The sequence below is a fragment of the Eublepharis macularius genome, chromosome 18 (assembly GCF_028583425.1).
Source record: "Eublepharis macularius isolate TG4126 chromosome 18, MPM_Emac_v1.0, whole genome shotgun sequence".
NCBI classification, from domain to species: Eukaryota; Metazoa; Chordata; class Lepidosauria; order Squamata; family Eublepharidae; genus Eublepharis; species Eublepharis macularius.
In genome coordinates, this window is record NC_072807.1 from 24,420,098 (window position 1) to 24,439,681 (window position 19,584).

At 45.2% G+C, this 19,584-nt stretch overlaps 1 protein-coding gene across 1 annotated transcript; it reads right to left on the minus strand.

Annotated features, from left to right (window-relative positions):
* Positions 1 to 12,556: 12,556 nt before the first annotated feature.
* Positions 12,557 to 19,492, minus strand: LOC129345746 (protein Mis18-alpha-like). The gene is made up of 5 exons (XM_055002976.1): positions 19,288 to 19,492; positions 17,367 to 17,433; positions 15,467 to 15,589; positions 13,928 to 14,021; positions 12,557 to 12,918 (listed from the first exon to the last, which is right to left on the minus strand). Exons 1-5 carry the CDS (start codon positions 19,490 to 19,492, stop codon positions 12,838 to 12,840), a joined length of 570 nt encoding a protein of 189 aa, XP_054858951.1. The 3' UTR covers positions 12,557 to 12,837.
* Between the last annotated feature and the right edge of the window lie 92 nt (positions 19,493 to 19,584).

The window sequence follows — 19,584 nt, forward strand, 5'->3', positions numbered from 1 at the left end:
TGGAGGATGCCCAGCAGCGGCCGTCACCTACCGGCGAGGGGGGCACCTATCCTGGCGAATCGGGAGAGCAACCTAAGGAACTTCCCGCACCGCAGGAAATTCCACCGAGAAGGGATGACCCGGTTGAGCCACCCGGAGAGACCCCCACCGAACCTCCTAACCAGGGAGGGGATGCGCCGCCAGACGAGACTCCCGTTGAGAGGCCTACGGAAGGGGAAGAAAAGCCAAGTGATACACCGGTGATACCCCCTCTTACTTCTCCTATAACGGTCCGGCCGGACCAAGCGGGAGCACACGCGGCTCCATCCGAGGAGGGAGCCCCTCGTCAACCACGAGACACTGTCCCCGTCGGGCAACCTACGGGAGACGGTCTAACAGCGCCAAGAGGCCAGCCGTTGCTTCCCAGATTAACAACGCCCGGAGGGGCAAGCCCGCGCGGCCTTCCACCTGTTCAACCCTCGCCGCTGCGGCCCCTCTCACCTCGACCGCAGCTCATACCGTTGCAGCAGCCCCATGACCAGCCCGTCTTACCACCCCCGAACCAACCGGGACGGCCTGCACCACTACGACACCTCCAACCCCCTCCTCAGCGGCCGATCTCCATTCAACCACACCAACCTCCTCCACCTCGACAGCTACCGCCAACGCCTCCCGTGTTACCAGCCAGACCGAGACTGCCGCCTCCTGCTCGCCCGCCATTGCAGCCTCCGGCCCAACCAAGACCAACCCCGACAGCGCAACCACGGCAACCTCCTCCAGCACCGCCGGTCCAACCGCCGCCAGTACAGCTGGCACCGTTGCCCCGACCGAGACTCCAGTTACCTCCTCCTGTGCCTCAGGCGCAACTAAGACTGCCGATGGACTTCTACCCAGCGCCTGCTCCGAGACAAGAACTCCCGATGGGCTGGGTGAAGCTGGAAGCCACCTTCGATGGGGATCCCTCCAAACTGGGATTTTTCTTAGTACAAGTGGTACAGTTTTTCAACCGATGGGGGCACCTTTTCGGCAGTGAGGCCAGTCAAATCGAACATCTTGGATCTCGTTTACAGGGCAAAGCAGCAGATTGGTATGTAGGACTATACAATGTCGGGGCCCCAGAACTCGATACTCTCCAGGGGTTAGTGGATGCTATCCGAGCGCAATATGAAGACCCCTTAGAAGAAACCAGGGCCCGAACAGAATTGCAAGCCATCAAACAGGGCAGCATGTCAGCAAGAGACTATGTCACAAAATTCCGGCAATTAGCAGCCAAGTGCCCTAGGTGTGAGGAGTCCACCAAGATTATTCTGTTCAAACAAGGCCTTAACCCGAGACTTTTGGACAGAGCCCTCATGCAAGACAATCCCCCCACGCTGTTAGGGTGGATCCAACTTGTTTGCGAAGTAGAGAATCGCATTTTGGAAGTCCGTTTGGTTGAACAACAACAACAAACGGGACAAAGAAGACCATTGACCTTACAGAGGGGAACACGGGGAGCTAGCTACGCCACCCGTGGAGCGAGAGATGCTAGATGGCAACAAGGGCTGTGTTTGCAATGCGGACAGGCTGGTCACTTTGCAGCACAATGCCCTTACCGGCCTGTGCAAAGACCTCCGCTCCAATTACGGCGTCCAACCCTTGCTCCGTTTCCTACGCTCCAACGCCCGACTCCAGCACCACGAGCAAATAGAGGCCGCGGCGCTTCCCAAAGGCCAGCCTCGGAGAGAGGGCTGGAAGCGGAAGAAGTCATGGAATACGATCCCGCTGCCCCGACCGCAGAAGCCAATCCAGAAAGTCCCCAGTCGGGAAACGAAATGGATCTGTCGTGAAAGGACCCAAACGACAGATCCGCCCTAAGCCCGTCCCTGCACGGAACCGGCCGCCTGGGTCCATCTTATTCATGCCAGTGACTCTAATCAACCCAGAGAGGAAGATGCACATTCGGGTGCAAGCTCTTATTGACTCGGGCTGCTCAAGAGACATCATCGCCCCTGCTCTAGTCAATGGACTAGTCCTACCAACTCGGGATCTACAAAATCCAGTAATCTTTGAGCAAATGGATGGTACCAACATGAATCCTGTAACAACTGAAACCATCCCAGTGATCACAGGCATGGGACAACATTGGGAAAAGAGGTCCTTTGTCATCAGCTCTACTGCCAAGTACCCGTTAATTCTAGGCAGCAAATGGCTATGTGATCACAATCCCTACATAGACTGGGCACAAGGATGTATTACCTTCAGTCATACCAACTGCAAAAATCACCGTTGGAATCAAAACTGGGGCGAAGATCCAACTCATAAAGAAAAGGCCCTTCTCACCCAAGAAGAAGTCAACCAAATACCCGAACCGTACTGGCCTTTTCTAAATGCTTTCTCTGAAGAGGAAGCAGATACTCTACCCCCGCACCGACGAACGGACTGTGCGGTAGAAATTATACCCGGAGCCTCACTGCCCAAAGGACGACTTTATCCCATGAGTCTCCATGAACGCGAAGAGCTCCGGAAATTCATTGACACCAACCTCCAACGAGGGTTCATCCGCCCAGCCGCTAGCCCCCACGCCGCTCCAGTCCTCTTCGTGAAAAAGAAGGATGGGGGACTTCGACTGTGCACAGATTTCCGAGGCTTGAATGCAGTGTCCACCAACAACGCCTATCCTATACCGCTCATCCGAGACCTTCTCAACGTCGTGGCCCAAGGTAAGATCTTTACGAAATTAGATCTAAAAGATGCTTACTTCCACGTTCGTATCAAGGCAGGGGATGAGTGGAAAACCGCTTTCAATACGCCCCTCGGACAATATGAATACTTAGTTATGCCTTTTGGTTTGACGGGAGCCCCGTCTGTATTCATGTCCATGATAAACGAAGTTCTACACGAATTTCTGTACAAAGGGGTGGTGGTGTACCTTGATGATGTGTTAATTTACTCGGACACCGAGGAAGAACATATTCAAACGGTACGAAAAGTCTTAGCCACCCTGATGAAGAATAAGCTGCCCATCAAACTGTCCAAATGTGAATTCCATAAAACCGAACTCACTTACCTCGGATATTGTATCTCCCAGAAAGGTCTGAAAATGGATCCAGCCAAAATACAGGCGATCCAGGACTGGCAGACACCCACCACCCGTAAAGAACTACAATCCTTCCTGGGTTTTGCCAACTTCTATAGAGACTTCATAGCAAATTTCGCCCAAATCACGCTCCCTTTAACAGACTTGCTGAAAACCAAAGATAAAGGGGACCAAGCTAAAAAACCCTCTGCCAAACTGCAATGGACCCCCGATTGCCAAACGGCCTTCGATTGTCTAAAAAAGCAATTTGTAACAGAACCCATCCTCTCCCACCCCAACGAACAATCCCCTTTCATAGTACAGGTCGACGCCAGCGATACGGCAATAGGGGGGGGTTTACTACAAAAGGGGGAGGATGGTAGGCTGCGGCCTTGTGCTTTCTTGTCTAGGAAATTTTCGGAGGCGGAAAGAAACTGGAATGTGTGGGAGAAGGAGGCCTTTGCAGTAAAAGTGGCCCTTACTAACTGGAGACATTGGCTGGAGGGGGCGCGATACCCTTTCGAGGTCTGGACGGATCATAAAAATCTGGAGGCCCTCCGAAGCCCACGCAGACTGAATGCCAAGCAATTGCGATGGGCGGAATTCTTTTCCAAATTCAACTTCACTCTAAATTATCTCCCGGGCAAAACTAACTTTTTGGCAGACGCCCTATCGCGCATGCCCCAACATAAGAGCAAACGGGAGGAGACTGTCGACACTGTCTTCTCGCCTACGCAACTTGGGGGCGTGGTGACTACTCGCAGCAGTGCCAAGCAGCCCCTCCCGGCCAACCAAGAGTGGAAATCGAAACTTAAAACTGAAGTGGAGAAGGAGGGGGATAGAGCTCCGCGAAGCAAACTGACCCAATCCCCACAAGGGGATTGGTTAGCCGGGAGCAAGTTTTATGTCCCAGACAGCCTCAGACTGGAAGTTTTGCAGCGCTGTCATGATGCTCCCACTGCTGGACATTATGGGTATCTGAAAACTTTGCACCTAATCCAAAGACAATTCTGGTGGCCGGGCATGCGCAAAGACATTTCCCAATACGTTAGTTCCTGTCCTGTTTGCCTCAGCGCCAAAACCAGGAAAGGGAAGCCTCCGGGTCTCCTGCAACCATTGGAAACGCCAAACAGACCCTGGGAAGTAATATCCATGGACTTTATCACTGATCTACCTATCTCAAAAGGACATAATTGTATTTTAGTTGTGGTAGATCTGTTCTCCAAACAAGCTCATTTTATCCCCTGTACTGCTATACCCTCCGCTCGAAAACTAGCAGATTTATTTCTAAAACACATCGTAAAATTACATTCTTTTCCGTCCAAGGTGATTTCGGATCGCGGCGGACAGTTCGTTGCCAACTTCTGGCGGGAGCTTTTGAAAATGTTGAATATTGAACAAGGCATCAGTTCAAGCCACCACCCACAAACCGACGGGCAATCCGAAAAAACAAACCAAATATTAGAACAGTTTCTTCGTTGCTACATCAATTTTCAACAAGATAATTGGGTGGACCTTCTCCCTCTGGCCGAGTTCTCATATAACAACAGTGTACACGCTTCAACGGGGGAGGCCCCCTTCAAAATTGTCTACGGAACTCACTTCAATCCCTTCCCGTTGGATGCACCCCCTCTCCATTCCTCTAAATTGCCAGATGTATCTTCGTGGTGGGGGGAGGCGGCACAGCAATGGACTCTTATTAAGAAACACCTTGAAAAAGCCAAACTGGATTACAAAAAATACGCAGACCGCCATCGTGTGGCCGAATGGGAATTACAACCCGGAGATCATGTGTATATTTCCACCAAAAATCTAAAACTCGCTCAGACAAGCCGCAAACTCGCTCTGAAATTCTTAGGACCTTTTCCTGTGCGCAAGATAATAAATAAAGTGACTGTTGCTGTAACTTTGCCCAAGAACCTGCGCCATGTGCATGATACGTTCCATGTCAGTCTTCTAAAGAGAGCTCCCACCGACAACAAATGGCACGTCAAAGCTCCACCCATTCCAACTTTGATTGACGACCAAATACACTATGAGGTACAACAAATCTTGGACTCTAAACTTAAACGAAATCAGCTTTTTTACCTCATTAGATGGAAGGACTTTGATTCTGGTTACGATGAATGGGTGAACTCTGCACATGTTCATGCTCCTAGGTTAACCAAAGCTTTTCATACTCGCTACCCATATAAGCCAGGGGGGGATTTGTTTTAAGGGGGGCAGAATGTCAGGTCCAGTGTATATCTAAACTGTACTGACTCCATTTTCTAATGCTTCTAGTGTTTGAGTGTTTTCTTCCCAGGTGCACCAGTTCCCAGGCAGCATTCCCACCGGAGGAGACTGTTTTGTCTAACACCGTTCCACCAAGCATTGGCCTTGAAGGAGAGCAGCTTCCCAGGACTGAGAGATGTTGTTTTGAGAACTGTGGGGGGAGGCTGATCCAGATGGGTGTTGTTACTCTGTATCTTATGCTTGCTCTTCATTGGTAACAATGATCATGTACCATCCTGATTCTCCTATTCAGGACAGTGGACTATAATGGACCTTTTCTGCAGTAAAGTTTCCTTTTCCAAACAATGGACTTGTGTTTGCTTTTAAAGGGAACCCTGTAGTGAGTGCCTTATTTAGCCACAGTCTGACACCATAAACAGTGTTATAACGGTTGCAGCAACAGATTAATGCGATGGCACAATGAGATCCTGGGGCAAAGAGGACATTGCATGAAGGTGTTCGAGGAGATAGGTTTTCCCGCACACAGTTACGAGCCATGCTTTGATATTTTACGACTGGAATGCTAGGATAGCCAACTGGCGATGCTGTTCGCAAAGCCATTTTAAGCAAGGTGTGCTTAAAGCAACATTGCTTGCTGTTTCAGTTGCAATGACAGCGATTGCTGTGCCTTCTTGCATTTTCTAGACAATACGCTTTATAGTGTCCTGACCTGGACAGCCCAAGCTAACCTGATCTCATCAGATCTCCAAATTTAATCAAAGTTGGCCTTGGTCGGTACTTGGATGGGGGACCACCAAGGAATTCCATGGCAGGCAATGGCAAACCAATTGTTGGTCTCTTGCCTTGAAAACCCTACAGGTTCCCCGTAAATCAGCTGTGAGTTGACAGCAGAAAAACATGCTTCGTGGTAGTTTTGAAGCACTGTGCTTCTATGCGAAGAGACATGCTTCTTTTCAAGCTGCTTTTCCTCTCAAGAACTCTGGAATGAGGCCCAAAGACAAAGCTGGAAACGGATCATTTTGTTGTTGTTTAATGCTCAAGCTTTTGGGCCTGTTCAGACAGGGTTTAAGATACTTTCCAGTTACACAGAAGCACCTATTTGGTTGGGCTGTTCTTTCAAAGCTATACGACACTGAAATTACAGGTATATCATACTGTTCAATCTCCTTACAGAGATTTTAGATAGAGTTTATTTGGTTGTGTGTGTACACACACACACACTCTCTTCAGGTCCCTGGAAACCGATGACAGTCCAGACATTAGACACTTCCCTCCAGAGTGAGGAGGAAAGATCTGCTGGCCAATTTGAAGTTTGGCTGATGGTAACAATTCTGAATTTATTGAGTTTGTATGTTTTCTGTTGCACGAGTGTTATGACTGATTGACTTAAGAAAACTATGTAGAAAGGAATAATATCCAGTGCATGGAAGGAAACAACAGTGACAGCAATTCTCTGCATCTGGCAGATTTAGCAAGCTTTTACAGACCAATCTCACATTTGTACCAAGGTGCAAGAATACTTGCCGCTCTAGAAGTTTATTCCCAATCAAGGTACAAAACCATTTATCTATTCAAGTTTATTCCAAACCATGAGATTAACTCCTCATTCAGAAGCTCTCTAAAAGTCACTCCCCATTGCACATTGTGTTATTCTACTTTCAAGATGCTACGTCACCCGATTGCCTGGAGGGATTGCACCTAAAAAAATGTGGACCTAATTTCTGTCAAAGCTTTCTATCTGGGTCCAAGAACCAATGTTAAAGGCATTGCGATGAAAGGATGTGATTATCTTCTGTTCAAACATGTACTCCTTCTCTTTCTCTGAGCAGTTGTAAGCAAGTGGACGTTTGCCTTTTGCTCGAGTTTTAGGCTTCTTGTTTACACGGCTGTAAGTTGCTGTAAACATTTAAAAAACAATTTAAGGGGCAAGGCTTTTGGAGGAAGCAAATTATATCATTTCAAGGAGACAGCTAAAGGTAATCTCAGGGGATGAGCCTGATAGGCTTAACCTGTTCCTGAAAGGGACAGGACATTCTGGGGTTTCAGGAAGTTGCTAGAAGCACATCATGGTTGCTGCTCCGTTATAAGTTCGTGATGCATGAGACAGACTGGAGCAGTCTAGATCCCAAAGCAGTGTGATGCGGCTGGTGGCGGGCGGGCGATGGGACTTGGAGGGAATCCAGCAAAATGATCTGCCATAGACAGGGACAGCCTGGTTTCAAGAATACCTTGAAAGAGAGCAGTGCAGATAAGCCTCGTCCCAGTGTACAGTTTACCTCTCCACAAGTACCTTTGGGGATATCGCGAAGCTATTCCAGAACCATCTGAATGAACAATGCACAGCTGCTTGAAGCTGTACTGAGTGGGAATTTGAGATCAGATTACGCCTATGATAAGGATCGCACCACTGCTAAACATGGCATTTTGCAAAGTAACGTCAGTAAAAGAATGCCTCAAGGAGCTTACAGCTTGAAGGCCAAAACAGACACAATGCTGGGTCATCCGTGACCAGACCTACATTGTTAAAGGCTAATAACTGCTGAATGAAGGCCTGATTCATATTTCGGCCGCGTTACCAGGCATTGCACGTGAGGGTTTTGAATCTGGGTTTGAACACACAAACACAACAAAGAGAGAAAGAAATGGCATGATGTTGCAGGAGGGGCAGCAAAGGAAAATGGGCAGACACAGTGTCTTTTGGGCAACAACAGGTGACAGAACTGGAAGAATGAAAATCAGGTGTCAAAGCAAGCTCCAGACTAGAAGTATTTTCACCTGAGAGGGATATCCAAATCTTCCCTCCAAGATTTTATTTCCAAAGTACAGTACCACCACTCCTTTGACTTAGTTGTGCAGAGGGCTACAAGCATGGGATTTGCTACATCTTCAGTACCTCCCCCCCCCGCCGCCATTACAAGTGTGCAAACTCTGCAGAAAAAAGGAACCTTGAGATGCTCCCAGATGATTGCATCAAAATCCTTTGTGTGCCTTGCATATATTCAAAGAACAAGGATGTGTGCATTCAAGCCAAACACTCCTTGCATGCAATTGGACACTGATACCAAAACTGCAGTTTCCTGTGATGTTTTTATTGCTGAGTATTATTGATAACATAGAAGTGAGAAAAAGACATAAATGAAGCAAAGGACCTGAAAACTGGAACAAATAGCATGTGCTCCAACTTTAAAATTATGTTTAGGAATTCTCTTAATTAGACCAGAGTTCAGGAGTGAAACACAGCAAAATTCTAGAACAGCAATGATAGTTTGGTGGAGATCTACGTATCCCTGCAAAAGATCCTTAAAGGAACATTTTAAGGTCTCTTACAGTATTTGCGGCATCTGTGTAACTGTTTTTAAAAAAGAACCACAACAACATCCTTGACTCCTGTTGTTGACAGCAGTATAAGCTCATACAAAAAAGAAGCCAGTTCAAAAGTGATGTGTCCTTATTTCATAGACTAGGTGTGCAAAGAAAGGCTCTCAGCCACAAAGCTAAAACTTCAGAAGAAAAGTTTTAATGTAAAGACCGATCAGATCAGACAGCACCAAAAACGCTGTTGCCACCAGCTTCAGGCAAAGCCTTTCAGAGCAGATCAGTCTTGCAGTTTGCACCACCTTTGAATGTCAGTTTTGGCAAAACACAAGAAGGGCACATATAATTCCTTTTCTCTTTTCTTGTAGAAGGATGGATGATTAGCAACTTTCTCAGAACAGACGTTTTCTGCAAACAGATGCAAACTACTTCCACACAAGAGTTTCTCTAGAACTGACACTATCATTCCATTCTTTTTTCCCTTGTCCACCTCTAAACAGCCACTGTTGTCTCTAGTAGTTGTACCACTGATTAGTGATCACCAACTCCCATGTTCCTAAAGATTGTCAGTTGTACACGACTGCACTTTAAGCTGTTGCCAAGAAGTAACTAAATACTTTCTTTCATTGCCTTATTACATTTCTAAGCTTGCCATACTGGTTCCCTTTGTTTGCTTCTGCTATGCAGTGGCACTTCTAAAGGAAGGACCCTTAAGTTTATTCCAGCTGTCTTCAGGAGGCAGACAACCCCCTGCCTTTGATGTGCTCCCCAATAGTCCTGGAAGAGGAAGAACAGGATTCCTTTGTGTTTTGGTGGAGACATCCAAACTGGTCTTTGGAGACTCTAAAGTGAAACTCTAGCTGGGTCAGCAAAATGCAGTGCTCGTTTGAGAGGTAAAAATGATCAGGTATAATGAATCAGTGTAAACATTCCCTAGGGCTTAAGCCCTTGACCGATAAATGTAAGCAAGTATGCGGAATAAAACATTATTTTCTGTTTTGGCCAATGTTGCATAGCAGGTATCAGCAGTATCTTTGCCCTTTGGGTGAAAATGTTTGAAGCTTAACTAGCTAGTCTCAACTAAGCACTTGACTGGCTTGAATGGGACCAAGATACGTTTTGTTTTAAAAAAAGGTCTGGCCACTCCTTCCCCCTGCCCCAAAAGGTGACCCTCAGGCCTAGACCTTTTTGTTGCTTCCCCCCCAAATCTTCCTGGCCTGGTATTGTATTGTGCCTTTACTTAGGCAAAAACGTCAAAACTGTAATCACACATCCACGTATGCACCGATAAGTTTGAAGCATTAGGCCAAAAAGAACACAGAGAGAGAGCATTTGAAATGAAATTCCGAAGCAATCCTAGGACCACAAGAGAAATGAATACAGCTTCTGCTAAAAATTGACAAATGGATGAAAAGAGCAAGCGGCTATGGGAGATGCAAGGATGAAATTTCATTTTTTTTTATAAAAAAAAAAGCACACCACAAAAGGCCAAGAAGGCACGAGTTACTTGCTCAGGCAGATCATAGAAAAACTAACATATGCAGGCTGCTCCTCTGCCAGTACTTCCCACTGAGAGCCAAGCTACAAGTGACGCCTGACACAGGTTGGACACTTGTCAGCTTCCCTCAAGTGTTGATAGGAAATGTAGGAATCCTGGTCTTGCAGCTGTAATGGAGAGCCAAGCTGTAAAACCAGGACGCCTACATTTCCCATCAAAACTTGAGGGAAGCTGACAAGTGTCCAACCTGTGTCAGGCGTTACTTGTAGCTTGGCTCTGAGATCAATGGTGCACACTGCTGCTTTGGTGTGCAGAAGATTGCCATAATGATGTATGAACAAAGCCCTGGGGAAAAATGGGAAGCAGAGCATTCAATAATGACAGGTCACAGAGTGCAGAGGAGAGACATCAGCCTATGCGATTTCCCCCAAATCTGACAACCTGGCTGCACTCTCCTTCAAGGCCCCTTGATGGTGACTGCAAGCATTAGAGGTCACTTGGCCAGCTACTTTTAATGCTGACTCGAGGGACAGAGAAAACATGAAGAACAATGCAGGAGCCTTCCTAAAACAGGACAACCCAGTCGGAGCAGCGTCCTAGCCCGAGGTGCTGACATTTATCAGCTTTCAACACTGTCAACCAAAAGATTTGTGAATCATCTCTCTCCATCAAGTCAGTTACAAAATTCCAACAGGCTCATTTGTTATTTTTTCTGTTATTTCTTATGTTGTTGCTGATAAGGCAAATTCTTCATTGCATTCAGTTAACCGCCGTTCTCAGATTACCTGGAATGGCTCAACCCGGCAAGCATCCGTAACGTGGCAACGGCAGAACACACAGCAGGAATTATTCACCAGGATGGCCAATCAGAAAAAGGAAGGAAGGACTTCATTTCTTTTAGCTTTACGAGTAGGGGACCTGCAAAGACTTCCAGGAGGCATCTCATTTTTCCCCTCCTCCACTATGTCCTCTTTCCCTTTCCTGCCCCCATAGCCTCTCCCCCTTTCCTGCTTCTGTCTCTCCCTCCCACCCACTCTTGTCTGCCCCCATTGTCACTCCCCTCCCCTGCAGCCTCTCCCCTATGACCCGGTTGCTTGGTGCTGGTTGAGCCAAGCTCAGTTGCATGGGGGAGAATCTTCAAGGACTTGTGGGGGCACTTCACTTTTCTCTGTATCCCCCTTCCCAAACTATTTCCTCTTTCCCTCCTCCTGGCAGCCTCCATAAGCTCACCTTTCCCCGCCTCCTTCTTTCCTTCAAACCCACTAAACAACTTACCTTTTACTTGTCCCCGGCCTTTATCTGTATTTATAAATTTACTTCATTTACATACTGCCTTTCTTCACAATGAGGACCCCAAGGAGCTTACATCATTCTCCCTGCCTCCATATTATCCTCACAACAACCCTGAGAGGTAGGTTAGGCTGGGAGTATGTGACTGGATCAAAGTCGCCCAGTGAACTTCCACACCAGAGCTATTTATTCACACACACAAAAAAATCCCCAGCCCACATGCTTTCCCACGCATACAGGAAAAGTTACAGGGGTCAGCTCTATGAGACGTTGAAAGATCCATGAATGGATCTGCCTGGCGTGTTTACAGGCAAACTGTAACCATATGTGTCACCTCCTATTTGGACAGAGGCCACAGCTACACGGTGAGGGCCTTAAACACTTCTATCTCAACCTCCTCAAGTTACTAACAGGAAACAGAAAACAGCCAGAGAGCTCATACTTGGAGGTGGGGGGGGGGTAGGGGAGGAGGTTTAACCTCTTCTCTCCTCAAGCAACGATCTTGGAGGAAAGGGGGATGTGAACTCAATTACAGGGATTCAGTTTTGGACGCTTTGGGTTGGCAGCTCCTCACTGTAAAGAACACAGCATTAAATTATGACCAAGGCTGCACTGTCTCACACTCACAAACACAGCCCTAATGTTTACGTAGAAGTGAGTTTCACTGAGTTCAATGGTACTTATTTCTGAATTGACAACATTTTTATGTTTCAGCCTTCTGCCAGCTTCAAATAACCAAGTTGTTTTTTGGGGATCAATCTAGTGGGCCAATTGTGTCACCTAGTGGTAAAAGCAGAAACAACAGAACAGCCACACAAACCCAGGAAAGCAGAAGTGCTGAGAATTGACAGAAGGGCAATGATGCTCAGGGTGTACTGACAGTAAATGTTGTCTATTGCTTTTATACTTCTTATCCAACTCTCATGTCCCCCCACCCCCCCAACACAGAAAGGTGGCCCACAAAGCTCCCAGGGCACCTGTATATCACCACCCACCCCCAGTGCAAAATCACCCCTTCATCCAGCTGACTTTTCCTTAGAAAGAGCACGCATACCCACCCACCCACCTAGGAAGATTCTGATCACGAAGTATGAATTATCTATGAACTTTGGCCCTGAGATGTGAACTGATGTTCAAAGCTACAACATAATGAGATCTGTCATCACTAATGCTACCAAAGAATGAAAGACATTCAGAATTTGGCAAGCTGCCTGAAAGCTTCTATTTAGGAGGAAGCGGAGAACCAGAACAAGTAGCAAGGCTTGCAGTCGCACTGACGCTTCTGAACAGCTTTAAACAGAATTTCCAAAGATTCTCTTCTACAGAAGCCCTCTCCTTTCCCACAAGTCAGCATTTTCAGTTTTCAGCAGTCTGACAACCTTTTTCAAAGAGAATGATCGCAACATATTCCCAAGAGCTCAAAACAGCAAATATTGATTAACACCAACAGTTATTATTCATTTCAGCCATTATTGGGAAGAGATGCAAAACCTGATTCAACTAGAGATAATCGGTGCTCCAATGCCTTCAGTGTTGTTTCTGCCTATTAAAGAAAAAGGGTATTTCAATTTACATTACCTGTTAATTTATGTGGGTCCCAATCCAGGCACCCATGAATAAGTTGTTAAGACTGTATTCCCAAACCATAGCCAGAATCCTCCTGTTCCCCCCCACCCCCACCCAGAAGCCACATGAGCAGAAGAAAGCGCTTATTACATATTAGAGGAGCAGAAGACACTTTAAGAGCCTTTACAGGCACAACTAGCAAAGTGAGAAGCTAAGAGAATAGATTTCCTCTTGGGAACTGTGCACACATCGCTCTCCAGACAGAACTACCTTTATTTTGTAGCACCAGTTCAGTCAGATACAGTTCAGACAGATAAACTGGTTTGGTTCTGCAATCACATGAAACTATGGTTCATTCAAACTAATTATGCTTTTGGTGATTGTCTGGCAATCCACTGCATTCTACTAACTGTTAAAAGAGGACCAGAAATCTTGGTCTGAAGCTCATTAACAACAGTTAGTCTAAAATATGGTTTCTTGCAATGTACAAACACAGAATCCCTGGTGATTTCCTGGTGCCACCCTCACAAGCTCGGTCTCAGTGGTGGGAAAGAGCAAAAATAACAAAACCAGTATTTGTCAAAGCAAGCAAGGGACTGAATGGTTGTCCATGTGCAGAATCCTGATTTCACCAGCTCTGAGGGCAACAAATTTGGGGGGGGGGGTGTCTGGGCCCTGCCAAAATATGTTTTCATTTTTTGTCATGGTTATAAAGCTCCTGGAACAAGCTAATCAAAATAAGCAAAACAAAAACAATAACAAAACAACCATTAAAGCCATACGCGGCAATAACAGAAGCAAAAAAAATTGTCATGAAATAAACAAAACTATGAAATGTAATAAAAACGTTGTACAGCATTTGATAAAAACAACCAGAACACGAAGCATATAGGTCCCTGGATCTGCTACCCAACTTCTCAACAAGAGAGAGATCTGAAGGACTTCCACTAGAAATGAGCAAAATGTGAAAACCACCATCTCCTTACCCTTTCAAGTGATTCTTCCAAAATAGCTTGACTTTCAAAGGTAAGAGGTTCCTCATCCACATCAGCAATTTGTTCTGCAGTTCCTAGGGTATAACTTGGACATTTGGCAGTTATTAAGAGCAGGACTATCACCCAATTCAAGCTAGAAGCTTGACAATACATCACCTGACAACACAATAACCAGCAACTGCAGTCACATCTGTAGCATCCACTGCAACTGAGTAAGACATCAAGTGATTGAAACATGCCTACTGCTTAGAGGTTTGGTTGGTTCTCTCCTGACACTTCACTGCAAGCCTTTAAGGTCTGAACCATAGGAAGCACCTGCCATTTGTCTGGGTAAATCTGTACCCAGGAATTTGCTATCTACATGGACTTGTGGGTAAAAGGTAAAGATAGCCCCCCGTGCAAGCACCAAGTCATTACTGACCCATGGGGGGACGTCGCATCATGACGTTTTCTTGGCAGACTTTTTATGGGGTGGGTTGCCATTGCCTTCCCCAGTCATCTACACTTTACCCCCAGGAAACTGGGTACTCATTTGACCGACCTTGGAAGGATGGAAGGCTGAGTCAACCTTGAGTCAGCTACCTGAACCCACCTTCTGGCAGGATTCAACTCAGGTCGTGAGCAGAGCTTGGGCTGCAGCTTACCACTCTGTGTCATGGGGCTTACATGGACTTTTTACAAGTCCGTGTATTTAAAAAAAAGTTCAAAATAGGTGTATAATTAAAACTTTATAAACACTATGGATAATAATCAGTGTTCTACACTAACGGATTGCAGTGCTCCCCCTTTTTCTTGCATTAACTTTTTTAATCCTAAAGAAGCACCAGTATTTTGAACAATATACAATGTGAGAATCGCAGCTTGTTTTGTAGTTCAACGGTTGCGTAAGAAAAATATGGCAGCTACACTGGTTTCACACAATGCAACACATCTGCATCTGACCATGTTTATTTTAAGAAAATGAGTATTTTCTACTTGGCACCAATACACAGATCTACATCGGTGATGTTGACATCAGTAGGCATAAAAAGGCTATAACCAAAAATTGTTATAAGAACCTAGGGGCTGGAAAGAGGTTGTGTTCGTTGCTGTCTACTTAAATGTCAGCAAGAACAAAGGGCAGTTCTGACATTTTTTCCCTTCCATGTACATCAGAATGAAAAATGTGCCTTGTGGGAACTGGCGTACTTCTGAAATTTAAAGGCAGGAGGAAAGAAAAGGGTTGCCAACGGCCTGAAGAAAAATAACCCTATCCTTTAATAGAGATTTAACGGGATGTTACAAGTGATGTTACTTATCATGCCATGAACAGCTTCAGCTGCCCGTTCCCATACACTACACCTCTATTGAAAGGACCGGACATTTTTCTCCAGGCCACCCTAGCAAAGAGTATCTCCCATCAAATTCCTTGCACAAGAGAAGCAGTCCCTGAGTTTTGAGACACTTGTCTAAGGCTCACAGTATTTAAATTCCCAAATCTAATCAGAAAAGAAATGAAAAGCTTACTTGGCAATTTTAAATATTTCTTACCTTTCAAGGCAGTCAATGTTTAAACAATACAAATCTCGTTTATAATCAAGATGTCTTGGAGTGCATCGGTAAATGCTTCCAAGTGTCATTTTGCATCCTGAGCAAAACAAAGTTTCAAGCATGCTGCAAAAGAGAAAATGTTTTAACAACTCATTTAGAAAAAATACCATGGTTACGCTAACAAATCATGTTACAGTATGAAGCACAGCAATGTTCTACTTCCTGCAACAAGCGAGAGAAATGTAATTGAACAACCACAGTAGAAAAAGTTTCTAAATATATCTCAAGATATTCATATAGCAAATTTAAATAACATTCTTTCTATGTTATTTAAATAAGATTCTTTCAACAACACACAGTGGCTTAGACACCAATGGACACCATATGCACATGAGCAGATCTTGGCCTATTGGGTATGTTGCAGTGCATGTCGGTACCCCTCTTCCACTCTTTGCTCTATATACACTGAGAACCATATCATGATCTACATGCCTACCCAATGGCATTTTTGGCCTGATTTATTTTTTTGTGCTAAATATGATCACTTTCTAGGTCATAATTTTATTGCTAAAACCAAAACAAAACAAGGAAGCAACCCAAAGCATGTTTGTTTCCAAATAAACACAGAGAAGATGGAAGCATCAACAGCTGGTGCAGTGCAGCGGCCCAGAGCTTGAGAAGGTTCCCAATGCAAATCTCAGCTCTGCCATGAACTCATTAGATAACCTTTGGCAAGTCACACTCAGGCTCCCCCTCTCCCATGAGGATAATGCCAATTCATCACCTTGGGCTGCTGTAAGAATATCACTACAATATATGCCCTGCAATCAGAACACTGTTAAGTATTATTTTCATTATCAACAGCCTAAGTTTGACTGTGTGGATTCCAAAGCAAAATTAAACATGTGAGGTACAAAAGCATACCTACCTTATACATTTTAAAAGAATTTAGCCTCTTTCTTAACCAGCAAAAGTAGACCACACAGTTTCATGTCTTTAAACTACCCACAAGATATATAAATTCACAAATAGATTTAAAAATATACACATACTGAAGCATATCTGAAGGGTGGCATACTCTCTTGTGAATCCTCCCAACCACCATGGTCATCTTCTGAGGCCTTCTGAGATGAAGTGGGTGGCAACCCAGTAAATGGCCTTTGTGAACTTTCTCCTCAGAGAGACTGGCCCGTCCCTTTCCGTTGCAGCTTTCCACCAGTAGATGAAGACTTTTTTTTGCTAGAGTTCTCACAGAGATTCCTCCTTCCTGCCCTGTTTTCATTGCTGTTTTTGTATGTGTATCTTAGCTTAGCTTTAATTACCTGTGTTTGACTGGTTTTAATGGTTTTTTAAAAGACTTGTTTATTATGTATATTTTTAACCTGTTAGTCTCTTGGTGTCCCTGATGAGGTTAGAAAGATAGGATATAAATCTTGTAAATAAAATTAAAAAGTGACTTCCTATCCTCCCACCTCTAAATATTTAATGTTATTTTATTTACTGCATTTATAAACCACTTTTCTCCCCACCGGGTACTCAAAAGTGGTTTGCAACATTCTCCCCTTCTCCAGTATAGCCTCACAATTGACTACATCATGGCTATACAGACAACTGACTAAATCATGTGAAGTAAGTTTGGCTGAGAGCAGGTGACTGGCTCAAAGTCACACACGCATGTTTCCATGGCAGAATGTAGGTTCTAACCTGGGCCTCCCAGGTCCTAGTCCAACACTCTAACCACTACACCAGAAGGGCTCAGTTGGAAATATGATCACAAACATGATCTATATTAGTCCAGATGAGTTTTAAAAAGCAAAATAAATGTTTGAGCTTTCTATCCCATTAGGAAGGTCTGCTATAAAGCAGATCTCACTTCCCTTTGAAGTTGGACGTTGCTTACCAGCCACGCTCTTCCGGCCAGCTTGAAAGCTTTTGCACTTTATCCACTGAGACAGTAGGAGAAACATCTGTAATGGGGAAAGACACATTTTAAAAAACGTATTCCAACAAAATAAAATGTGTTAATATCGTTCAGCACTCTGCCCAATGACATTACCATGTGCCTACATGGCAGTGGAATGGCCTTGCCTTCTGGGACTGGGCGTGTTCCCATTGCAACTGGGTCACAATATAGTGATTTAGTCAGACAACTGATAAGACTGCTGAAGATTGTAAAAACACATCACAAACCTGAAGTGCTGCAAGCACAATCAGTAATAGGAGCAGCCAGCAAGAGCCTTAGCCTACAATTGTCTTCATGCCTAACAGTACTAACTCAGCTCAAGTAGGTAGGCTGCTTGTGTCATTTTCTAAGGAGGCAAAATATGCTTTACATAAACGCTTATGACTAACAGGACACCTAAGTACTGAGAGATTTACTACTTTTTAAGTAAAAAGGAAGGAGAAATAGAAAGCTGCATGGGAACTGCCAGTACCACCACAAGCCCACACAATAAAGAAGCACAAGTGGCAAGTGTCCTTCCAGGGGGTGGGGACACCAATGTGGTGGAACAGCTAGCATTAGACTGCAACCAGGAAGATCTACTCTCTTAAATAAAGCTCACTAGAAACTGTGGGGCAGTCACTGTATCTGTATCTGACCCCTCCAGGTTGGGAAATTCCTTTTGAGAGTGGAGCCTGGGGGAAGATGAGGTTTGGAGAGGGAAGGGTCTTAAGCGAAGCAGTGCCATCAAATCCATCCTCCAAAACAGCAATTTTTCCCCATGGGAATTGATCTCTTTAGTCTGGAGAACAGTTGTAATTCTGGAAGGTCTTCAGGGTCTACCTAGAGGCTGGAAACCCTACTGGGAACCTTTGTCTAGCTAAACTAAAGAGAAGGCAAGTGAAAAGGAAGATCTGGGATGACATTGCCTGCCTTGAAGCATCTACAGAGTGAAATTCTGAGATTTTAGACTCCTCAGTGAGATATAATAGAGTCACCTCCCCAAAACAGCCATTTTCTCCTGGAAAATTGGTTTCTCTAGCCTGGAGACCTGCTGTAATTCCAAATCTCCGGTGAGCACCTGGAGGTTGGCAACTCTACCCAACAAGGTTATTGTATGAATAAAATGGGCAGAGGGGGCCACTCTAGTCACACCTGTACCTAGGATGGTACTAACAATCAAGACTTATTAGATGAGCAAGTAGGCTAGAGAAACAAAGTGTAAAGAGTCCTTTTTAAATGCCCTATAGAGTCCACGCAACTAGGCTTGGTCCTAGCTGTTTTGCAAGCTGCCTTATAAGGTTGCTGTCCTCCAGGTGGTCAAGGAGAGAATCATGGGAATGAAACCTAATTACAAAACACATCTGCAAAAACTAACTAAATGAAGAATTCAAAAGAGTTCCACTGTACAAAAATCACTCATATATGATAACTCCATAAATATACAACATTGTTGTCAACAATCATACAAAGACTATCTCAAAAATCATTTCCACAGGAAACAAATCTTTAAAAAGGGAAGAAATCCCATTCAGAAATGTTCAGTGAATTCCAAGGTCCCCAGTTCCAAGGAAAAATACACTTATGTGGAAATGATTCTTGAGATAATCTTTGTATAGATTGTTGACAATAACGTTGCATATTTATATTTATGGAGTTATCATATATGAATGATTTGAACAGTGGAACTCTTTTGAATTCTTCATTGAGCTAGTCTCCTCCCGGTGGTAGCTGGAGGTCTCCCGGAATGACAACTGATCTCCAGGCCCCAGCGATCATTTCCCCTGAAGCCATTCTGAGAGAGAGAGAGAAGATTTTAAAAGGAGCGGTAACGTAGATAAAGACGCCGAGGCCCCCTCGCCCAAGGAAAGCGCCTCACTCCTGAGGAGAAGGCATCTGGTCTTTTCGTCGTTGGCCTCCCAGTCGAGCGTGTCTCCCACTACCCGCTTGCAGCCAGTGCAGAGGAAGACCATCGGCAGCTGCTCTTCCTGGACCTTCACCGAGCTGTCTTCGCTACCGGGGGACTGTACCACACACACCGAGGCCTCTTCCTCAGAGGGAGACTGCAGCAAGAGCGCCGCCATCGCCGTTCGAAAAGCCCGCGCTTTGCCCCCCCCCCCAATAACGGAAATAACCGAAGCAACGAAGACGCTCTAGGACGCACCCCCGCCTCTAT

Excerpts from the sequence above, each read along its gene's own strand:
- LOC129345746 (XM_055002976.1), bottom strand. The coding sequence starts at position 19,492 with ATGGCGGCGCTCTTGCTGCAGTCTCCCTCTGAGGAAGAGGCCTCGGTG. Across the intron at positions 17,434-19,287 it reads CAGATGCCTTCTCCTCAGGA|ATGTTTCTCCTACTGTCTCA; the intron begins GTGAGGCGCTTT and ends TCCCCATTACAG. Across the intron at positions 15,590-17,366 it reads TGGCCGGAAGAGCGTGGCTG|CATGCTTGAAACTTTGTTTT; the intron begins GTAAGCAACGTC and ends TCTCTTTTGCAG.